The sequence below is a fragment of the Somniosus microcephalus genome, chromosome 10 (assembly GCF_052327205.1).
Source record: "Somniosus microcephalus isolate GS21.2 chromosome 10, FLI_Smic_1.0, whole genome shotgun sequence".
NCBI lineage: Eukaryota > Metazoa > Chordata > Chondrichthyes > Squaliformes > Somniosidae > Somniosus > Somniosus microcephalus.
Window position 1 is genome coordinate 191358767 of NC_140996.1, and position 19602 is coordinate 191378368.

Sequence of the window (19602 nt, forward strand, 5' to 3'; positions counted from 1 at the left end):
GGGTGCAGAACAGTTGACAAGTTCGGTAAAAATTTATGATAGTAATTTATCAATCCCAGGAACGACCTTAATTGTGAGACATTTTCAGGTGCTGGGGCTTTTATGACCGCTTCAATTTTTTCAGGTGACTTATGCAACCCTTCTTTGTTAATTATATGGCCACAATATGATATTTGTTTCTGGAAAAATTCGCACTTGGGGCGATTTGCTCGTAGGCCCCGTTCTCTCAGCCCAGTGAGCACCTGCTCCAAATTGGCAAGGTGCTCGTTGTCGTTTTCTCCTGTTACAAGGATGTCATCTAGGTAGCATCGAGTCCCCGGAATCCCTTGCAGGACTTGCTCCATAGCTCTTTGCCAGATAGCTGGAGCTGATGCTACTCCGAAAACCAGTCAATTGTACTGGTACAGGCCTTTGTGTGTGTTTATCGTGAGAAACGTTTTAGAGGCCTCTTCAACCTCCATCTGTAGATATGCCTGTGCCAAGTCAATTTTGGTGAAACGTTTCCCTCCGGATAGTGAGGCGAAAATATCTTCTATCCTTGGAAGAGGATACTGTATCGTGTGAAGGACTGGGTTTACAGTCACCTTGAAGTCCCCACAGATGCGAATTTTTCTCTGTTCTTCAGATTTATCATTATTCAACGTTTTCTTCTTGACCGGGACGATGGGTGTTGCCCACTCGCTCCAATCTACCTTGGATAACACGCCTGCTTTTTCCAAATTCTCCAGCTCTGCCTTGACTGCTGGATGAATTGCGTATGGCACCGGCCTTGCCTTAAAAAACTTGGGAATTGCCGCATCTTCCACTTTTATTGAGGCGGTGACGCCTTTCAAGGTTCCTAGTTCCTGTTGAAACACTTCTTTGGCGTTAGCCAAGATGTCTTTTAATCGTTCAGGTATGACGTCATCATCATTTTTTTTCTTACTGGTCACCGTCAGCGCCTGAATGGAGTGCCAGTCTAAACGTATCTTCCTGATCCATTCACGTCCCAACAACGGTGGACCACCATCTTGCAGAACGTATAAATACAACTTCTGTATTTCCTTGCTGTTGTATACAACAGGCACCTTTATTTTCCCTCTGGGGTATACTTTCTGCCCCGTATATGTCTTCAAGATAATGGATGTGTCTTTCAAAGGTTTATGCGGAAATAGCCGCTCGTAATCCCGTCGACTTATGACGGTCAGAGCTGATCCTGTATCTAGCTCCATTTTAACTGGGGACCCCGCTATCGTGAGGGTAACCCAAATGGTCTGGTAATCTTCTTTGGCAATTACATTATGTAATTTGAGACAGCTTAGTCTCTTGTTTCCGGAGTCGCTATCGCTCTTCTGGTCTTCAGAGCTACTGTCCGTCATCATTTCTACCTTTCTGTACTTTTCCTTATTGATTTTTTTTATGTCAGTGGATTTTTTGTTTCCATATCGGCATACACGTGCAATGTGTCCCATCTTTCCGCATTGCCTGCATGCTTTGTCCTTGAACCAGCAGTCCCTCTGGTCATGGGTGGACCTGCCGCAGCGATAACATCTCTCGAAACCCCGTGTCATTTCATGAGTGCCGAAGTCCTGTGGCTTTTGCTGTATCTCTGCAGCTCCTCTTGCTGCTGCTTCATATGATACAGCCACACTGAAAGCCTTGTCCAGTGTCAAATCTTTCTCAGAAAGTAGCCTTTTCTGTGTTCCTTCACTTAGGAGACCGCAGATGAATTTGTCTCGTAGAGAATCTGCCAGTCCTGCCCCGAATTGGCAGTGCTTTGACAGCTTTCTTAATTCGGTGAGGTAATCAGCGTTACTTTCATTCTTGTGCTGATTCTTCCTGAAGAATTTGAATCGTTCCACTATCAGAAGCGGTGTTGGGTTTAAGTGCTCCTGTAGGGTATCAACAATCTCCTTTAAATTCTTGTCCATTGGTTTGGCTGGAGTGATTAAGTTTCGTAACAGCCCGTATATCCTTGCGCCCATCAGATTTAGAAGTACCGATGCCTTTTTATCATCCTCTACTTCATTCGCTGTGCAATATACCTCCACTCTTTCCACATATGTGGTCCAATCCTCTATATCACTATCGAAAGCAGTAATGCTGCCTGTCTGAGGCATCCTGAAAATCAAAAATGGCGCCTCCCGCGCTTTCCTTTCTTCCCTGCCGAGAAAAAATGGCGCCTCCCGCGCTTTCCCACCGCTGCTGACAACGCTGTTCTCCGTGGTTTTTATTTACACAGATATTTTTAATAGTTGGAGACTCGTTCCCGCCGGACTCTCTGGGACTTTTCCCTCCATCTGCTTGGTCCGAATGCCGACCTGCTTTGCAGCGCCGGCCGTCTCCCGAGTGCGCCACCTTCCGTCTGTTTGCCTCCGCCTTCCGACTCGCTGCTCGGCCCCGCTGCAGAGCCACCCGATCGAGCCCCAGCCCGCCGCCCACGAAGGATTAGTGCAGTACCTGCCACCAGCCCGGCTAGCTGGTGAAACCACAGTTTTTTTTTCCTTCGACCTTCGTCTGAGGAATCGATCTCCTTGAGGTGCTGTCAAATTGCAGGTAAGTCCGTTTCCAATTCGTCGCCACTGTTGTATCCGTGTGTTAATGGAGACACGGAATGCAGGAGTTGGTTTAACAGGTGTTTACTGAACAAAGTCTGGAGGTGAACTAAAAGATACAAGACGCTATACAGGCTTATATACCCGAGTGGTCACTACCGGTATTACAGTACACAGGGGCTCTTAAAGGTACATACACTACATAGGACACTAAGGAGCGTTACTCCAGTGATAGGCATGGGTGTTGGGCAGATATAGAAGTAACAAAGTAAACTTGGAGAGAGTCCCTTATTTAAGCAGCATACAATAACAATGCGGACATGTCACACCTTATTGGATTAGAACTATGAGCGTTATTTCACTGAACAAAATGCTTTGATTTGGCACTGTAGTCCTCAGTGATGGGATTTTCTGAATGTAAGCAATATTGCAGATATCAACTGTTAGAATCTTGCTTCCCCTGATTTATCCCTTTCAAAAGCTCGTCAGTCAAAGATTCTGGGGATCACTGTGGCAAATGACCATTCACTAGAGTCAGGAGGCCTTTTTATACAGGATTTTAGTGGGTTAGTTAATAATCGGAGCCAAAAGGTTTACATCAGTCCTAAACCAGCATGGCATCAAGGCTGATGAGCAAGAAGTTAGCACTTATAACAGACTATACTTTCACAATACAGATGTGGACTTTGTTCAGTCCAACTAGGGTACGTGACTGTGAGCCACTACTCAAAATAGCACAAGAGACGACAGCGATCTGATGTTAGGAGAAACAGAACTAAGGGTACAACCTAGAATATGGTCTTTTTTTATTACATAGTAGAGTGGTGAAGATCATCTAGCTAGACATTTTCCCAATGGTGTTTTTCCTATGAGGATAGAAATATCCCATTTACACGTGACAATTTAGCAAATAAGGAAGAATGCAGATTTCAACAAAAAATTTGCCTTTAAAGTTTTCATAAATTTATAGTTAAAAATAGTGCTTACTCGAACAATTTAATTACAAGATTTAGTAGGATAAATTTAACTTGCATAAAAATGTATTTAGTTTACAGTAATAATAAAGCACCTGTTATCTTCAACATACTGTGCTAATATTTTTATACATTGTTGCCTCTTCCTGTCACATGATGCAATACTATTTTCATTTTGTACATAATAACTGCTATTATTCTAAACAACCGTCAAGATAAACAAAGTGCAGAATATAGTGGAGTTGGATCTCAGTACTGTAACAGTTAGATGTACCAAAATAGTATAAACATTTCATAAATTAGAGTTAAGCTAAGTGAAAAATGGAACATTATACACCCTTGAAGTTAAGATGCTAGTCAAAAAACACTTTAGCTTTATTATATGTATAGTTTAGGATGTCATCTGTACCCTTCAAATATTGAAGTCTTAAAGACACAATCTTTTCCATTTATATTGCGTCTTTTATACCCTCAGGATATCCCAAAGTGCTTCATAACCAATTAATAATTTTTTAAGGGTAGTCACTGTTGTTACGAAGGCAAATACAGCAGCCAATCTGCACACAGCAAGATCCCACCAACAGCAACACGATAAATGACCAGTTAATGGCCCGGATTTTGTGGTAAAAATAATGGTGAAGCTATTAGTGCTCACCATTATTAATGGGTAAATCGGACAGCAACTTCTGGTGACTGCACATGCACTGTTAAATGCAGAAAACAGGAAGTTGCTGTCAGAGTTGCCCTGCTCCTCCAGAAGCTGCGTTATACCACTATCTTGCTGAGAGACTCGGCATTCAAATACATGAAGGACATGAAGTTGCGGTACTTACCCACTAAACTCGCCAGAAAAAGTTAGGCTTGTCCATTCAAGTATAAATGAATTTTTAATGGAGTGATAAGTCTTAATTACTCGCAAACAACCTCTCGGGCACTGAAAATTTACTTTTACAAGCGTGGAGACTCATTCCTCCAGGTTTTAATTATTGTTGGTGATTTAAAAAAAATAAAAAACTTTAATAAACTTTTTCTTTCTGTCTCTTTTATCTCTCTTAATCCCATCTTTCTTTCCCTCTTTATTTCACTTTCTGGTACATGATTTGGCATTGAATTAACTCTTCTAACTTACACTTCCTCGTTCAGACTCTGTGTGCCTCAGTAAGGATTCTTCAGTCTGATTGGTTAAGGACACAGGTCCCAGATCCCCGGAGAGGTTTTGGATTTCTAATTACCACAACTTCCAGTGCAAAGGCCCACAGAAAGTCTGTGGACAAGTGCAAGTGTAATGAACGGCTAGTGTCGTTCATTTGCCACTGACCGCAAAATCCGGGCCAATCTGTTTTGGTGTGTTGGTTGAGGGATAAATGTTGGTCAAGACACCAAGAGCTATTCCCTGCTTGGAATAGTGCTATGGGATCTTTAATCCATCTGAACAGGCAGATAGGGTAACTCATCCAAAAGTTAGCACTTCCAACATTGCAGCACCCCCTTTAGCACTGCACTATAAATACAAGTTGTTGTTGTTGTTGCACTAACACCTGGATCAATTCCGTGGAGTGTAGTTTGAATTCATGACCTTTGATTCAGAAATTGGAGCGCTACCACTGAGCCAAGCTGACACTATAGGGGGAATTCCTCTCTGTGAACCCACCCAAAATCCAGTGGGATTGGAATGGAGAATGTTGGAAAATTTGGGCTTTGAGGCCTACCATCGTCTCAGTGCACCAACCGGGACATCCCTCCCCCCCACCTTCACTAGAAACAACACTGGCTGCTCCTTCCCAACGTGGCGTGTGCAGATTTTCTATCTATCTGTCACAGTTACCATCACTTCCTGGGCCTAAATGTGAAATGGTAGGTCCCAGGAAGTAGCAATAAAGGCCCACTGTTCCCCCAATGATAGGAGAAACCTTGTAGTGACCTTCTTTCCCTCCATTCAGCCCAGAGACTTGCTGAAGGCCAATGTCTCAGCTGAGGTCTTCAGTGGAAGCCTTTCTTCTGATCTTTGGAGCGTTTCTGCCCTTTAAGGATTCTCACTGCCTCTTCTGGTCCTGTAACAGCAGCATTCCTGCTGCAGCACTACCAGGATTCTGTAATGTACTGTACTGAACTACCATTCTGATTCTGTACTAAGTGTCAACCAATGGCTCAGTTGGTAGCACACTCGCCTGAGTCAGAAGGTTGTGGGTTCAAGTCCAACTCCAGGGACTTGAGCACATAAAACTAGGCTGAAACTCCAGTACAGTGCTGAGGGAGTGCTGTACTGTCGGAGGTGCCATCTTTCGGATGAGACGTTAAACCGAGGCCCCGTCTGCTCTCTCAGGTGGACGTAAAAGATCCCATGGCACTATTTCGAAGAAGAGCAGCGGAGTTATCCCCGGTGTCCTGGCCAATATTTATCCCTCAACCAACATAGCAAAAACAGATTATCTGGTCATTATCACATTGCTGTTTGTGGGAGCTTACTGTGCGCAAATTGGCTGCCGCGTTTCCCACATTACAACAGTGACTCCACTTCAAAAAGTACTTCATTGGCTGTAAAGTGTTTTGAGACATCTGGTGGTCGTGAAAGGCGCTATATAAATGTAAGTCTTTTCTTTTACTGGAGGAATACCTCTTAATGCCACCAAAGCTACTGGGGGCCCAACGTGAATATGTAATAAGCCCTGAGCCAGGGAATGGTTCAGAGTTGGGGAGGATAAGGAAGAGCAGTCAGAAGTCCTGCCCTGCTGGAACTCCAGCTTGAAGTGGTGAACCAGCCACCCCAACCCCCCCACCCACCATATGTTATTCTATATGACTACTTTATCAACATTTGGTTACTGTAAATAGTTAGGTCTGCAATGCATAACAAAAAACATTGTGGAAGTTTACCTTGCAGAGCTGTTTTAATTAATTATGTTGCCAACATTTGCTCTTCCTTCTGTTCCAAGTTGTTCCCCATTGGTTGTCCATGCTGTTGTATGAGTGTTTGCTGGGTATACAGCTGAGAAATTAGTTGCTGCATGATTTGTGCCAGTGAATGGCATTACTGAGGAAGAGGATGTGTCTACAGTAGAGAGTTGAACGTTCCTTCCTACAGTCTGTACAGCAGAGGTAGAAATTATAGAATAAGGATTGACAAAATATCCTGAAGGAAGTGAGGATAAAGAATTTAGACAATCACTAGAAGATAGCAAAGAAGAGGGCCCAACACAAGATCTAGTGATATCAGACGACCATAGCCTTCCATTAGAGACTGTAAACATTGGAGGTGAACCACTAGGGCAGCCAGTTGAAGGGAAAATGGAGATGTTGGGGAGGCAAATATTTTGAACATCATATGGAATAGAAATGAGAGATGAAGGAGGAATGTTTGGAGCCAAAGTATTAGTCTGAAATTGTGGAACTAATCTTTCTGTGGCAGGAATGCAATATTGATTGGACTCAAAAGCAGCCTTTTGATGTACAACAGTACAGTTCATGGGACTTGCAGCTAGGAAAAAAAGTCAAACTTTTACCATACATAATCAATTATATACTTAAATACTTAACTTAAAAAACTTACATTTATAAAATGAGACACATGACTTAAATATGGAACCTAACCAGCATGTTTTTTGAAATTTACAAATAAAAGTTCTTATTGTACAATTTTGTGATTAACTAAAACTTACAAAGATTAAGCTTTTTTACACTCCTCTACTTGGGAGTTAGAATTAGAGAATTGAATTTGTAGTTGATGACACTAATAAGAACTGGATCAAACATGGTGAGCTCAGCAGTAGGTACATACTTCCAGCATTTTCTCAGTCTTATATCCATAAAGCACTAGTTATCTTGTTTTCTTGCATATTCTATTCAAGCAATATCAATATTTTTGTGTAGTTTAATGCTAATTTGGTTGTTACATCGCGTCTACAGCACAGAAGCAGGCCATTCGGCCCAACAGGTCCATGCCAGTGTTTATGCTCCACACAAGCCTCCTCCCACCTCTCTTCATCTAACCCTTTCAGCATATCCTTCTACTGCTTTCTCTCTCATGTGTTTACCTAGCTTCCCCTTAAATGCATCTATGCTATTTGCCTTAACTACTCTTCGTGGTAACGTGTTCCACATTCTTACCACGCTTTGGGTAAAGAGGTTTCTCCTGAATTCCCTATTAGTGGCTATCTTATATTTAAGACCTCTAGTTTTGGAGTCCCCCAAAAATGGAAACATTTTCTCTACATCTACCGTATCAAACCCTTTTATTATGCTGAAGACCTCCATCAGGTCACCCTTCTCATTGAGAGAAAATAGCCCCAGCCTCTTCAGCCTTTCCAGATAAATATATCCTCTCAGTTCTGGTATCATCCTTGTGAATCTTTTTTGCACCTTTTCCAGTGCCTCTATATCCTCTTTATAATATGGAGACCAGAACTGTGCACAGTACTCCAAGTGTGGTCTCGCCAAGGTTCTGTACAAGTTTAACATAATTTCTCTGTTTTTCAATTCTATCCCTCTAGAAATGAACCTGAGTGTTTGGTTTGCTTTTTTTATGGCCTTAATAACCTGTGTCATTACGTTTAGTGATTTGTGTATCTGTACCTCTACATTGGTTTGCTCCTCTACCCCATTCAGACTCTATTATCCAAGCAATACGTGGCTTCCTTATTCATCCTACCAATATGCACCGCCTCACACTTACCTATATTGAAATTCATTTGCAAATTAATTGCCCATTCTGACAGCTTATTAATGTCTTTCTGTAGTTTATCGCATTCTTCCATTGTATTAATTACACCTCCCAATTTGGTGTTGTTTGCAAATTTTGAAATTGTGCTTCCAATTCCCAAGTCCATGTAAATTGTGAAGAACAGTGGTCTGAGCACCGATCCCTGTGGAACACCACTCCCCACCTTTGGCCAATCTGAGTAGCTACTCTTAACTACTACGCTCCGTTTTCTGTTTTGTAGCCAGCTTGCTATCCATTCTGCTACTTGTCCCCTGACTCTACATTATCTGACGTTAGTCGTGAGTCTACTATGCAGTACATTATGGAAGGTCTTTTGAAAATCCAAATACATTACATCACCCTTGTCTACTCTTTCCGTTACTTCTTCACAGAATTCAGTAAGGTTGGTCAAGCATGACCTTCCCTTTTGAAATCCGTGCTGACTACTTTTTAATATATTTTTGGTTTCCATATGTTTTTTTATTACATCTTTGTGTAAAGATTCCATTATCCTTGTGTAAAGATTCCATTATCTTTCTTAGCACTGATATTAAGCTAACTGGTCTACATTTGTTCTCCAGGAGGGACTGGGTCATTATAGGCTGCTTACATGGCACACTTAGACACTGTGCTTCCTAATCCCCTTTATAACAATATGGCTCAACTATAAAGTATTCGTACCATCTGTTTTATGATTGTTGAAATATTCATTTCCTGTACATTGGTATGGAGCAAATTGAACGTTTGGTTTTACTTTTTCTGAAGAATCACCAATAAAGACACTCTTCCTGTAAAATAAAACCAGATCACTATAATTCAAACCGTTATTCTATACCTCATTATACTCTCTTTAGTAGCACACACTGTTCTGAAATCAATTAATAAATACTAAAATTAGCATACAATAGGATGGTTTCCTGAAGCTGCTCTTCATAATCAGCATGACCCCAATCTCGCACTGATTTACTTTATGAAGTCAGCCTACATCCATGTAATTTTAACCTTCTATAACAACCCAACAAAGCTTCAGCCAATTGTACATTAAACTGTTCATGGAAAGTACAACTTTGAATAAATAGTAAGCAATATCTCTCCAGGTGGTTTGCAGCTACAAACTAAATGCCCTACTAACAGTTGCCATTCCCTCCAGGGGGAACCATTATGAAGTTAAAAGCTAAATATCTTCAACATAGACCTCTGATTTTTTTTTAATACTGTAAAGTAGAACAAGTTTGGACTTTAACAAAAGCATATATTTACAAATATTACAGTATGTAGTGGTACAATTAAGTAGATACTTCTGCAAAGGATACTAGTTTGTTTAATTGTTTCCAATTACAGTGTACAAATAAACACTAAGGAACTGATATTACTCTGATAAACAGTTCCTCAATTTTGGTTACCTGGGTGTTGAAAGAGTTCTTTGTGTTAATTGTTTTTGGGGATACTTATGATCATCTGACTTCCAGACATATTTACAATATCTTGTATTTGCCTGAAAGATTTCAATAATCTGAAATATTAAAACATTTCAATAAGTTAATGTGCTATTTTGAATATTGATATGTATACAATTACCAGGCCTTTTTACGTGAATTTTCCATTGTTAAAAAAGGAAATAAGCTCCATTTGTCAATTTTAGGCAAGAAAACCTAATATAACCTAAAAATTTCTTGGAGTGATGTTATCTCATGAATGCTTAATGCATTTGTATGAAACTCCTCTCTGCAGTATTAACTGGGGACATTAACCTATTCATTTTAAAAGGTCTAACACATCTTTTAAAATAGTGGAGACATGAATTTAATATAAACATGTTAAGTGTTTAAAGGTTAACATCGTCCACAGTAATTTTCAGGTTTATATTTCTTTTCAACAATAGTATAACCCTGACAAGTTAATCTACATATGAGAGATTATACATAAACCTAATACAATTAAGAAATACAAAAAAATTTGGGGCCAAATTATGGAGAACCATTTGGATTGGTAATCATACAAAATCTGATCCCGGTTTTCAGTAAATCTCATGCGCTGTGAAGGAAAGGGTTGTTCTTGATGGATGTCACAACTGATCAATGAGCCAATAGGTGTATCCCTGCAGTATAGAGTAGATTGTATTAGCAAGGGTGGAAAGTGAAAGGATTTTTGGTATAATTATTGATTTTACACAGAAAATTCCCAGTCAGTGTGGAGCAGTTATTAACAGAGCTAATTAAATATAAGGAGATAGCTCAAGGGCATTTCATTAGAAGTTAGAGGAAGTTATACCAGCCTTTTGTTGATCACTGATGTAATCAAATGTGGAATATTTTGTGCAATTTTGGCACCCTTCTTTCAAAAGGACACCGACGCACTAGAAATAATTCAGAAGCATGCCAAGGATAATTCTAGGGATTCCAAATTATGAGGAAAGACTTAAGAGTGTGAATCTTGTTTTCATGGCAGAAAATTTGAGAACAAACATGATCCATTTTTTTGGTCTTTTGAAAATTGCATTTTCAAGTTATAATTCAATTGGATTTTATATTTACATATATATTTTGTGAAGATATTGCATATTTTGATTACACAGTGCTTTTAGGAGTGCATTGCTACATTAAGGTTTCTTGGCTTGGGGTTTGAATGGTGTAGAAATAAGCAAGCATAGAACTAGGAGACAGAATCTCAAAATTAACTAGCTTCAATGAGATAAGATGTTAGAAGAATGCACTCCCACAGAGTTGTGCATATGTGAATAGACTCCAATCAAAACGGCTGATGCTGCCTTGATTAATACCTTGAGAAATGAATTGGATTATCAGTTCAGAATATGATTAAAAGGTTGTATGGATATCAAAACTCTACAGCATACATTGGCTTTTATGCAGCTGGAGCTACAGATTATAAGAAACGTCTGTAGATCAGGCATCTGTAGTGGACAGTGGCGATGTACGGATGTAGGAATATTTAGAGGTTTTGTTTGATTACGTTTGATGATCTAGGAGCATTCATATGGAATGTCCTCTGGGAAATTAATAAGTGGGATTCTAGTTCATGATAGGAGTAAGCTGAACATGGTCTGTGAAAGGAGCAGGGTTAATGAGCTGAATGACTTTTTCTTGTTCTGTGAGGCTTTTTGTAACCTCCTTCTGCTTTTCACAGTTTACAGCATAATCTCTAATCAAGTTTGATTAATTTTGCTCTAAAAAGGTGCCATTTTGATGCCTGGTCATAGTGGATAGCCTGATGTGTCACTTTTAAGCACTAGATCACCAAATCATATGACTCAGTTACCAAGTGAAGTTAATAGGTGAATATCTGTATTGACATTTCTGGGATAAATGGTTATTGACTTAAGTACCAAGGACTATTTCAAAACAAAATGGACATTCCTGCAATCCATTCTAAGAACAGGAACAAACATTACTTGGATAGATTAAAGTTATTATGTTCAAGCCTAGTTTAAGAATTGTCATTAATTTAAGAACAGTTTACAAGCTGACAACAACAACTTGCATTTATATTGTACCTTTAACAGCAAAATGCCTCAAGGCGCTTCACAGCAAATCATACAAAAATGGATACTAAGCCAAAGGAGGAGATATTAGGAGGGGTGACTAAAAGCTTGGTCAAGTAACTGGATTTTAAGAAGTGTCTTTACGGAGGAGAGGGAGGTGGAAAGGCAGAGAGGTTTAGGGAGCGAATTCTGGAGCGTAGGACCTAGACGGCCGAAGGCACCGCCGCAAATGGTGGTGCAAAGGAAGTAAAGGATGCAGAGTGGTTGGAGGATTGGTGGGGTGGGGTGAGGCCATGAAGGGTTTAAACACAAAGGTGATAATTCATTTAAAATCTATCAACAGGTAATGACAGCCTGTTCATTCCCTGTATGTAAATTGTAAGTTTAATTTCAGCTGAAATCCATTCTGACCACTTCAAACGATAACCTTTAGTTACCAGGGCAGGTTTGTTCTAAAATAAGAGCACTCATCGGGCCAAAAAGGTTCAAAGCCCAATAATGTGCTTGTGTTTGAAATGTAACCATTCTAGTTTCAAAGACTTAAAAAACAGCCTTTATGATGAGATAAACAGAGGATGAAAAGAGGGTAGAAAGCCTGACTGAAAACACTTAGGCAGGTCTATTTCACTATTCAACCAACTAGGTATTTTGGTCGATACTGAAAGATATAGCAACATAGGAAAGATGGAGGATATAAAATATCTCAAACTAAGTTTACATAAGATTGGCCCGGATTTTGCGGTAGGTATGGCGGCCCCTCTCCGAGTACGCCGTCATACTGTTAGAAATTAGGGGACCTAAAATGTATATGGTTCTGCAAATGAAATTGTGTCGCAAATAATAGTGTTTAGATGATTGTATTAGAACTTGAGACAAAAGTGTCTCTTCAAACTAGTATTCGAATAGCTTGATAGATGCTTAGAATTCACTTTTCAGTTTTTAGTTCCCTGCGGATGTTATAACATTCTGCACCGTGACAAGTCATATATGACCTTGTTGCCAGGCTAGCTATCTGCTGTTTGTAAGTTAGCATTTCAACTTTGTTTTATGTATCTTTAATTTGACCAACTAAGGCTCAACTCCAATGTTTCTCCCATTACTGCTATTAATCATATTATAATGCTAAGTTAGGATTTTGGCTTTGTTTAACAAAGCTGCTTTAAAATGCGTAAGTTAACCAGAATGTGAGAATAGAATAGAAGATATCTTTTGGAATTTAATGATTCATTCCATGGTACAATAGTCTGATAATGGAATGAAATAGTTAAGTTTTGCATAGCTAAAGCTACATGAACAGCGTGAACATAAATAACTGATAACAAGCAGCTACGAACATCTGAAGGCTGAGAATGGCATGTCCGACTCCAAACTTGGGAGGATAGGGACGGGAGGAGATAGGAGGAAATCAGATGGATGGGCCTTCAGAATGTATAAACAGGAAAGACATGCGAGGGAAAAACATGAGACCCCTTAGGGGAGGGTTTTCATCTAAAAGTTAAGACAAGGAACTCGACGTGCTATTGGGCACCCTGGTTTGAGAGGAACCCTTACAGGTTAAATGGTCCTGTCCACCCCTAAAAAGGGAATAATAGCAAGACCCGAAAAGCCCTTAGCACAGACGGTGAAGTGGCGAGCTTCCAAGAGTGATCGATGGTCCAACACTCTCCCAAGGGTGGACCCATGCTGATCCTTGTTTAACACTCAAAAAGAGAGGAAGAGAGGAAGAAAGGCCGTAAGCCGGGGAACTGTTCGCACACGCCAGCAGTCTGTCCAATCGGGACCGGTACCAGCTGCTTGTCACGGTCGTATGTTTTTGCTGTATAACTAATGTGTTATATTCTGTCCTAAACCCCAATTAAAACACAATATACCCACTATATTGGTTTGCACTTGATCCTGATTATTTGAAAGTCCAGAGATAAGCTAATATCAACAAATTGGCTAATCTCCTTTGAAATCCACCGCAAGTTTGGGATTTCCGCATGCACTTGCGTGAAATCCGGAACTTGTGGTCTGTCAACATACATGTTGACATGCCATCGCACAGCCACGAAAAAGCAATTGCTGGCGCAGAGTTGGCCTGTTTGCATCAGCGTGAGGGGATACCTCAGGCGTGATTTAAACATTTTTGTATCGGAAATTATAAACATATGAGGGGAAAAATTTGGTTGCCTTGCACCTCGCGCCCGGGCGTGGTGCCGCCAACGCCTCCCGCAAAATTAAGCGGGTGGTTGGCAGCGGCGGTGGTGCACAACGCCCCACTCACAAACTTGGCTTGTGCCATCCTTTCCACGGAGGTTGCCATCCTTTCTGTGGTGATGCGTTCATGCGCCAATGCCTCCACAAAGGCTCTGCTCATGTTCGCGATGGACCCCTCCATTCGCTCGACACTCACAGCGACCCTGGAGACAAAACCTGACAGAGACTCCTGCACCTGTTCCTGGAGTTCCAGCTCCTTCTGGATGGACCCGGAGGCACAGGGTTGACATGCAGCTGAGCCGAGCTGGCAGAGTCCTGCGCCCTCCGACTAGGACTCTCCACTGCTGTCCCTGTCTTCACCATCTGCTGATGCTCACTTGTGAGCTGTGATACACCAGGTGACAACACTACTCTATCTCACGAAGGTCCCACCGAGGTGTGAGTGTTTGCGCTGGTGCTGGGTGCTCTGAATTCTGCTGACGCTGCGCCCTCAGAGGTTGCAGCTTCCTCTGAGGAGTCTGGAAGCTCAGGCTTTTCCTCCTGGACAGTGGGGACGGGGGCTTTCGATGGTCCTGTGGGGGAGTAAAGGAAAGAGTTAGGAGATGTGAGGTCAAGGTTAAATGAACATTGAATAGTGCAGATGATCATAAGTCAGTCAATCTGTTAGAGCATCAGATTCATTATCAGTGACTCATGCAATGTCAATGAGAGGGATGCCAAACTATTCTGTCACCAGCTTGCTGCGATGCGCCCATCTGTCTGTGAGCCACTTGGGAATCCTCCTCGATCCCGGCGATTTCCAGGGCCACCTCCTCCCAGCCGGTGAGCTGGGCTACTGAGGGTGGCCCTCTTCCTGTCATGGCTCTTTCCCTCTTATTGTGGGCTCTCTTTTCCTGCAATGAGGGACACAAGTGGAGTTTGAGTGAGAATGAAGGAGTGAGTTTAGAGCATCCATAGCATAGATGCTTAGAAGGATACAAAGGACCCTCCCTGTGTGTTGAAGGTTGTTGTTGTCATGGCATCACAGTGATAGGGAGTGTGAGGGCTGCATGGTTGAATAGTTAAGTGAATGTGACCTTAGACAAGAGAGGGAATGGGTAAGGGTGCAGGCATGTAAGTGTCAAGTGGGATGTGAAGGAAGAGGTTGGCAAAGCAGAGTGCTGGTGAGGAGAGACAATGGGGATCAGATTGAGGGTGATGGGAAAGTCATACTCACTTTTCCTGTGCGGAGAAGGTCATGAAACCTCTTCTTGCATTGCAGCCAGGTTCTGCAGCTCATCGATATGGAGTTGACCTCCTGGGCCACTTGCAGCCACACAGCTTTTGTCTGCTGGGGTGGTTTTTTTCTCCCTGAGGAAGGGAACAGCACCTCCTTATTACATCTGGCTCCGTGCACCAGAGCTTGGAGGGAGGGCTCATGAAATCGAGGAGCACACTTTTGCTTGATCATGAACATTGTCAGGAAATCAACTCCCCCTTCATACAATTTGCAGAGCCTTTGCCGTCTCCAGAAGAAGCAAGGCTGCTTGCAGGTCTTAAATCCAGCAGCACTGATGACATCATCGGAGGCGACTTTCTATATGAAAAGACTAATTGGGCCAAAAGTTCCCACACACAGGAAATCAATTTCCCAATTAGGGGAAAATCCCACTTTTTCACCACTTCAATTAGGAGTCGGGGTCCTGACACGATTTCCACCTGACACGTCCCAGCCCGCCCACACTGACAAAATCCAGCCCCTAGTCCGACAGGGTCAGGGTGCCGTGTTTGCGGCCGGGGCAGCACAAATTAAAGGGCAGGTGCTGGGTGGCCAATTTGTTTGGGTAAGCACCTGCCCCCTTTCGCCTCCTCCGGAGGGGTGCTAGCCACGATCGGTCAGTGCTGGCTCTTTTGTCGGCACCTCGCTCCCTGGTGGTCCAGCAGGGCCCTGGTGCACGCTGCGCTAGGCCCCTCCCCTTTAATGAGGGGAGGGAGCCCTGTGGTACCGCGGCACTACGTGCCGACGCGTGTGGCGCTGCTGCACGTAGCACCGTGATAGTCAATGGGAGCGCCCCAAGAGGGAGGGGGGAGCGCTTCCAGTAGTGTCCCACCCCCATGCTTAGGGCGCTAACACTCAATGTTGGGCGCGGGGGTGCTAACTTTTTGCGCCCCGGCGATGTTAGGGGCCCAAAGGGGGCACAACCCAATTTTCCCCCCATGCTGTATCAAATAAGTTTCTGCAAATAGTGGCCCGGATTAGAGTTTTAATTTAATTTTTATTGAGGTTGGTGGAATGAAGCTAATTACGAATTAAATTCCAATCCTGTAAATTGTAATTAAATCTGAATTCAGGATTTCATTAAATCGCATTACGGAATTCCCTTCAAAAATGATTAAAATCGAATTCTGTTTGTGATTGGAGGACTAAGGCTTCCACACCACCTGCGTCCCTGGGATCAGTGGGCCATTACGCTGCCCTCCGCCTCGCAGCCTCAGACCGCAGGTTTTCGCAGCCTCGCCGCCATCAGGTAGGTGCATAATGCTTTCGCGGGTCAGAGGCGTACTCTGGACGTACATCTCCGACTGCAATTTTGGCCCATTATTTCTTCCACCACAGAGAAATGGCGCATAAGTAAACTATGTAGAAGGAACTTGGAATGGAATTCTACACAAATAGAGTTGTTCTGAGGGGGAAAAAATCATGAGATAATCTCTCATCACTAGCCTCCAACATCTCATAGAAACATAGAAGATAGGAGCAGGAGTAGGCCATTCGGCCCCTCGAGCCTGCTCCGCCATTCAATGCGATCATGGCTGATCATCCAAATTCAGTACCCGGTCCCTGCTTTCTCCCCATATCCCTTGATTCCCCTTAGCCTTAAAGAAATATATTTAACTCCTTCTTGAATATATTTAATGAATTAGCCTCAACTGTCTTCTGTGGTCGAGAATTCCACAGGTTCACCACTCTCTGGGTGAAGAAATTCCTCCTCATCTCAGTCCTGAATGGCTTACCCCTTATCCTTAGACTGTGACCCCTGGTTCTGGACTCCCCGGCCATCAGGAACAGCCTTCCTGCATCTAGTCTGTCTAGTCCTGTTAGAATTTTATAAGTTTCAATGAAATCCCCTCTCATTCTTCTAAACTCCAGCGAGTATAAGCCCAATCGATCCAATCTCTCCTCATACGTCATTCCTGCCATCCCAGGTATCAGCCTGGTGAATCTTCGCTGCACTCCCTCCATGGCAAGAACATCCTTCCTCAGATAAGGCGACCAAAACTGCACACAATACTCAAGGTGTGGTCTCACCAAGGCCCTGTACAACTGCAGCAAGACATCTTTGTTCTTGTACTCGAACCCTCTCGCTATGAAGGCCAGCATACCATTTGCCTTCTTAACCGCCTACTGCACCTGCATGCTTACCTTCAGCGACTGGTGCACAAGGACACCCAGGTCTCGTTGCACTTCCCCTTTTCCCAATCTATTGCCATTCAGATAATAATCTGCCTTCCTGTTTTTGCCACCAAAGTGGATAACCTCACATTTATCCACATTATACTGCATCTGCCATGCTTCTGCCTAATCGCCCAACCTGTCCAAATCATACTGGAGTTTCTCTGCATCCTCCTCACAGCACACACGCCCACCCAGCTTTGTGTCGTCTGCAAACTTGGAGATATTACATCTTGTTCCCTCGTCTAGATCATTAATATATATTGTGAATAACTGGGATCCAAGCACCGATCCCTGCGGTACCCCACTAGTCACTGCCTTCCACTCGAAAAAAGACCCGTTTATTCCAACTCTTTGCTTCCTGTCTGCCAACCAGTTCTCTATCCAAGTCAGTACCTTGCCCCCAATCCCATGTGCCTTAATTTTGCATGCTAGTCTCTTATGCAGGACCCTATCGAAAGCCTTCTGAAAGTCCAAATACACCACATCCACTGGTTCTCCCTTATCTATTTTACTAGTTACATCCTCAAAAAATTCCAGTAGATTAGTCAAGCACGATTTACCTTTTGTAAATCCATGTTGACTTTGTCCGATCCTGTCACTGTTTTGCAAGTGCTCTGCTATTACATCTTTTATAATGGACTCTAGCATTTTCCCCACTACCGATGTCAGGCTTACCGGTCTATAATTCCCTGTTTTCTCTCTACCACCTTTTTTAAATAGTGGGGTTACATTAGCTATCCTCCAATCCATGGGAACTGTTCCAGAGTCTATAGAATTTTGGAAGATGACCAGCAATGCATCTACTATTTCTAGGGCCACTTCCTTAAGTACCCTAGGATGTAGATTATCACTCCCTGGGGATTTATCGGCCTTCAATCCCGTCAATTTCCCCAACACCATTTCCCTACAAATACTGATTTCATTCAGTTCCTCCCTCTCATTAGACCCTATGTTCCCCGACATCTCTGGGAGGTTATTTGTGTCCTCCTTTGTGAAGACAGAACCAAAGTATGTATTTAATTGGTCTGCCATGTCTTTGTTCCCCATTATAAAGCCCCCTGATTCTGACTGCAAGGGACCTACGCTTGACTTTACCAATCTTTTTCTCTTCACATATCTGTAGAAGCTTTTACAGTCAGTTTTTATGTTCCATGCAAGCTTACTCTCATACTCTATTTTCCCCCTCTTAATTAATCCCTTTGTCCTCCTTTGCTGAATCCTAAACTGCTCCCAATCCTCAGGTTTGCTGCTTTTTCTGGCCAATTTATATGTCCTCTCCTTGGATCTTATGCTATCCCTAATTTCCCTTGTTAGCCAATGTTGAGTCACCTTTTTTGTTTTATTTTTATGCCAAACATGGAGGAACAAATTCTGTAGTTCATCCATGCGATCTTTAAATGTTTGCCATTGCCTATCCACCGTCAACACTTTAAGTAACATTCCCCAATCCATCCTAGCCAACTCGCGCCTTATACCATCGTAGTTTCCTTCATTTAAATTCAGTACCCAAGTCTCTGAATCAACTACTTCACTCTCCATCTTAATGAAGAATTCTATATTATGATCGCTCCTCCCCAAGGGGCCTCGCACAACAACATTGCTAATTAATCCTTTCTGATTACATAATACCCAGTCTAAGATGGCCTGATCTCTAGTTGGTTACTCGACAGATTGGTCCAGGAAACCATCCCGTATACACTCTAGGAATTCCTCTTCCACAGTATTGTTACTAATTTGGTTAGACCAATCTAAATGTAGATTAAAGTCACCCATGATAACTGCTGTGCCCTTATTGCATGCATCTCTAATTTCCCATTTAATGCCATCCTACACCTCAGCATTACTGTTTGGGGGTCTGTATACAACTCCCACTAACGTTTTCTGCCCCTTGGTATTTCTTAGCTCTACCCATACAGATTCCACATCATCAGAGCTAATGTCCTTCCTTATTATTGTGTTAATAATCTCCTCTTTAACCAGCAATGCTACCCCACTGCCTTTTCCTTTTTGCCTGTCCTTCCTAAATATTGAATACCCCTGGATGTTGAATTCCCAGCCTTGGTCACCCTGGAGCCATGTCTCCGTAATCCCAATTATATCACCTCCTCACTAACTTTCTCATCTTCCTTTTTTTTCCAATACTGCTATAGTCCGTTCTCTTTTGAACTTTCTTCTCGTTATTTCAAAGCTGTAAATACACTATCCTACTGCTCTTCCTTCTCCCGCCATCCTCACCACGTTGAAATGAAGATGCACAATACAGT

At 42.4% G+C, this 19602-nt stretch overlaps 1 protein-coding gene across 2 annotated transcripts in view; it reads right to left on the reverse strand.

Moving 5' to 3' along the window:
* The window catches only part of LOC147111947 (spermatogenesis- and oogenesis-specific basic helix-loop-helix-containing protein 2-like), a 58563-nt gene that overhangs the window by 8560 nt on the left and 30401 nt on the right, over positions 1–19602 (reverse strand). For both annotated transcript variants that reach the window (XM_085999934.1, XM_085999933.1), the window contains exons 5-7: positions 9608–9717; positions 8886–8992; positions 6383–6983 (exon numbers count right to left, since the gene is read on the reverse strand). In XM_085999934.1, coding sequence (XP_085856060.1) covers positions 6397–6983; positions 8886–8992; positions 9608–9717 — 804 coding nt within the window. In that variant the 3' untranslated portion in view covers positions 6383–6396. The remainder of the gene's footprint in view (positions 1–6382; positions 6984–8885; positions 8993–9607; positions 9718–19602) is intronic.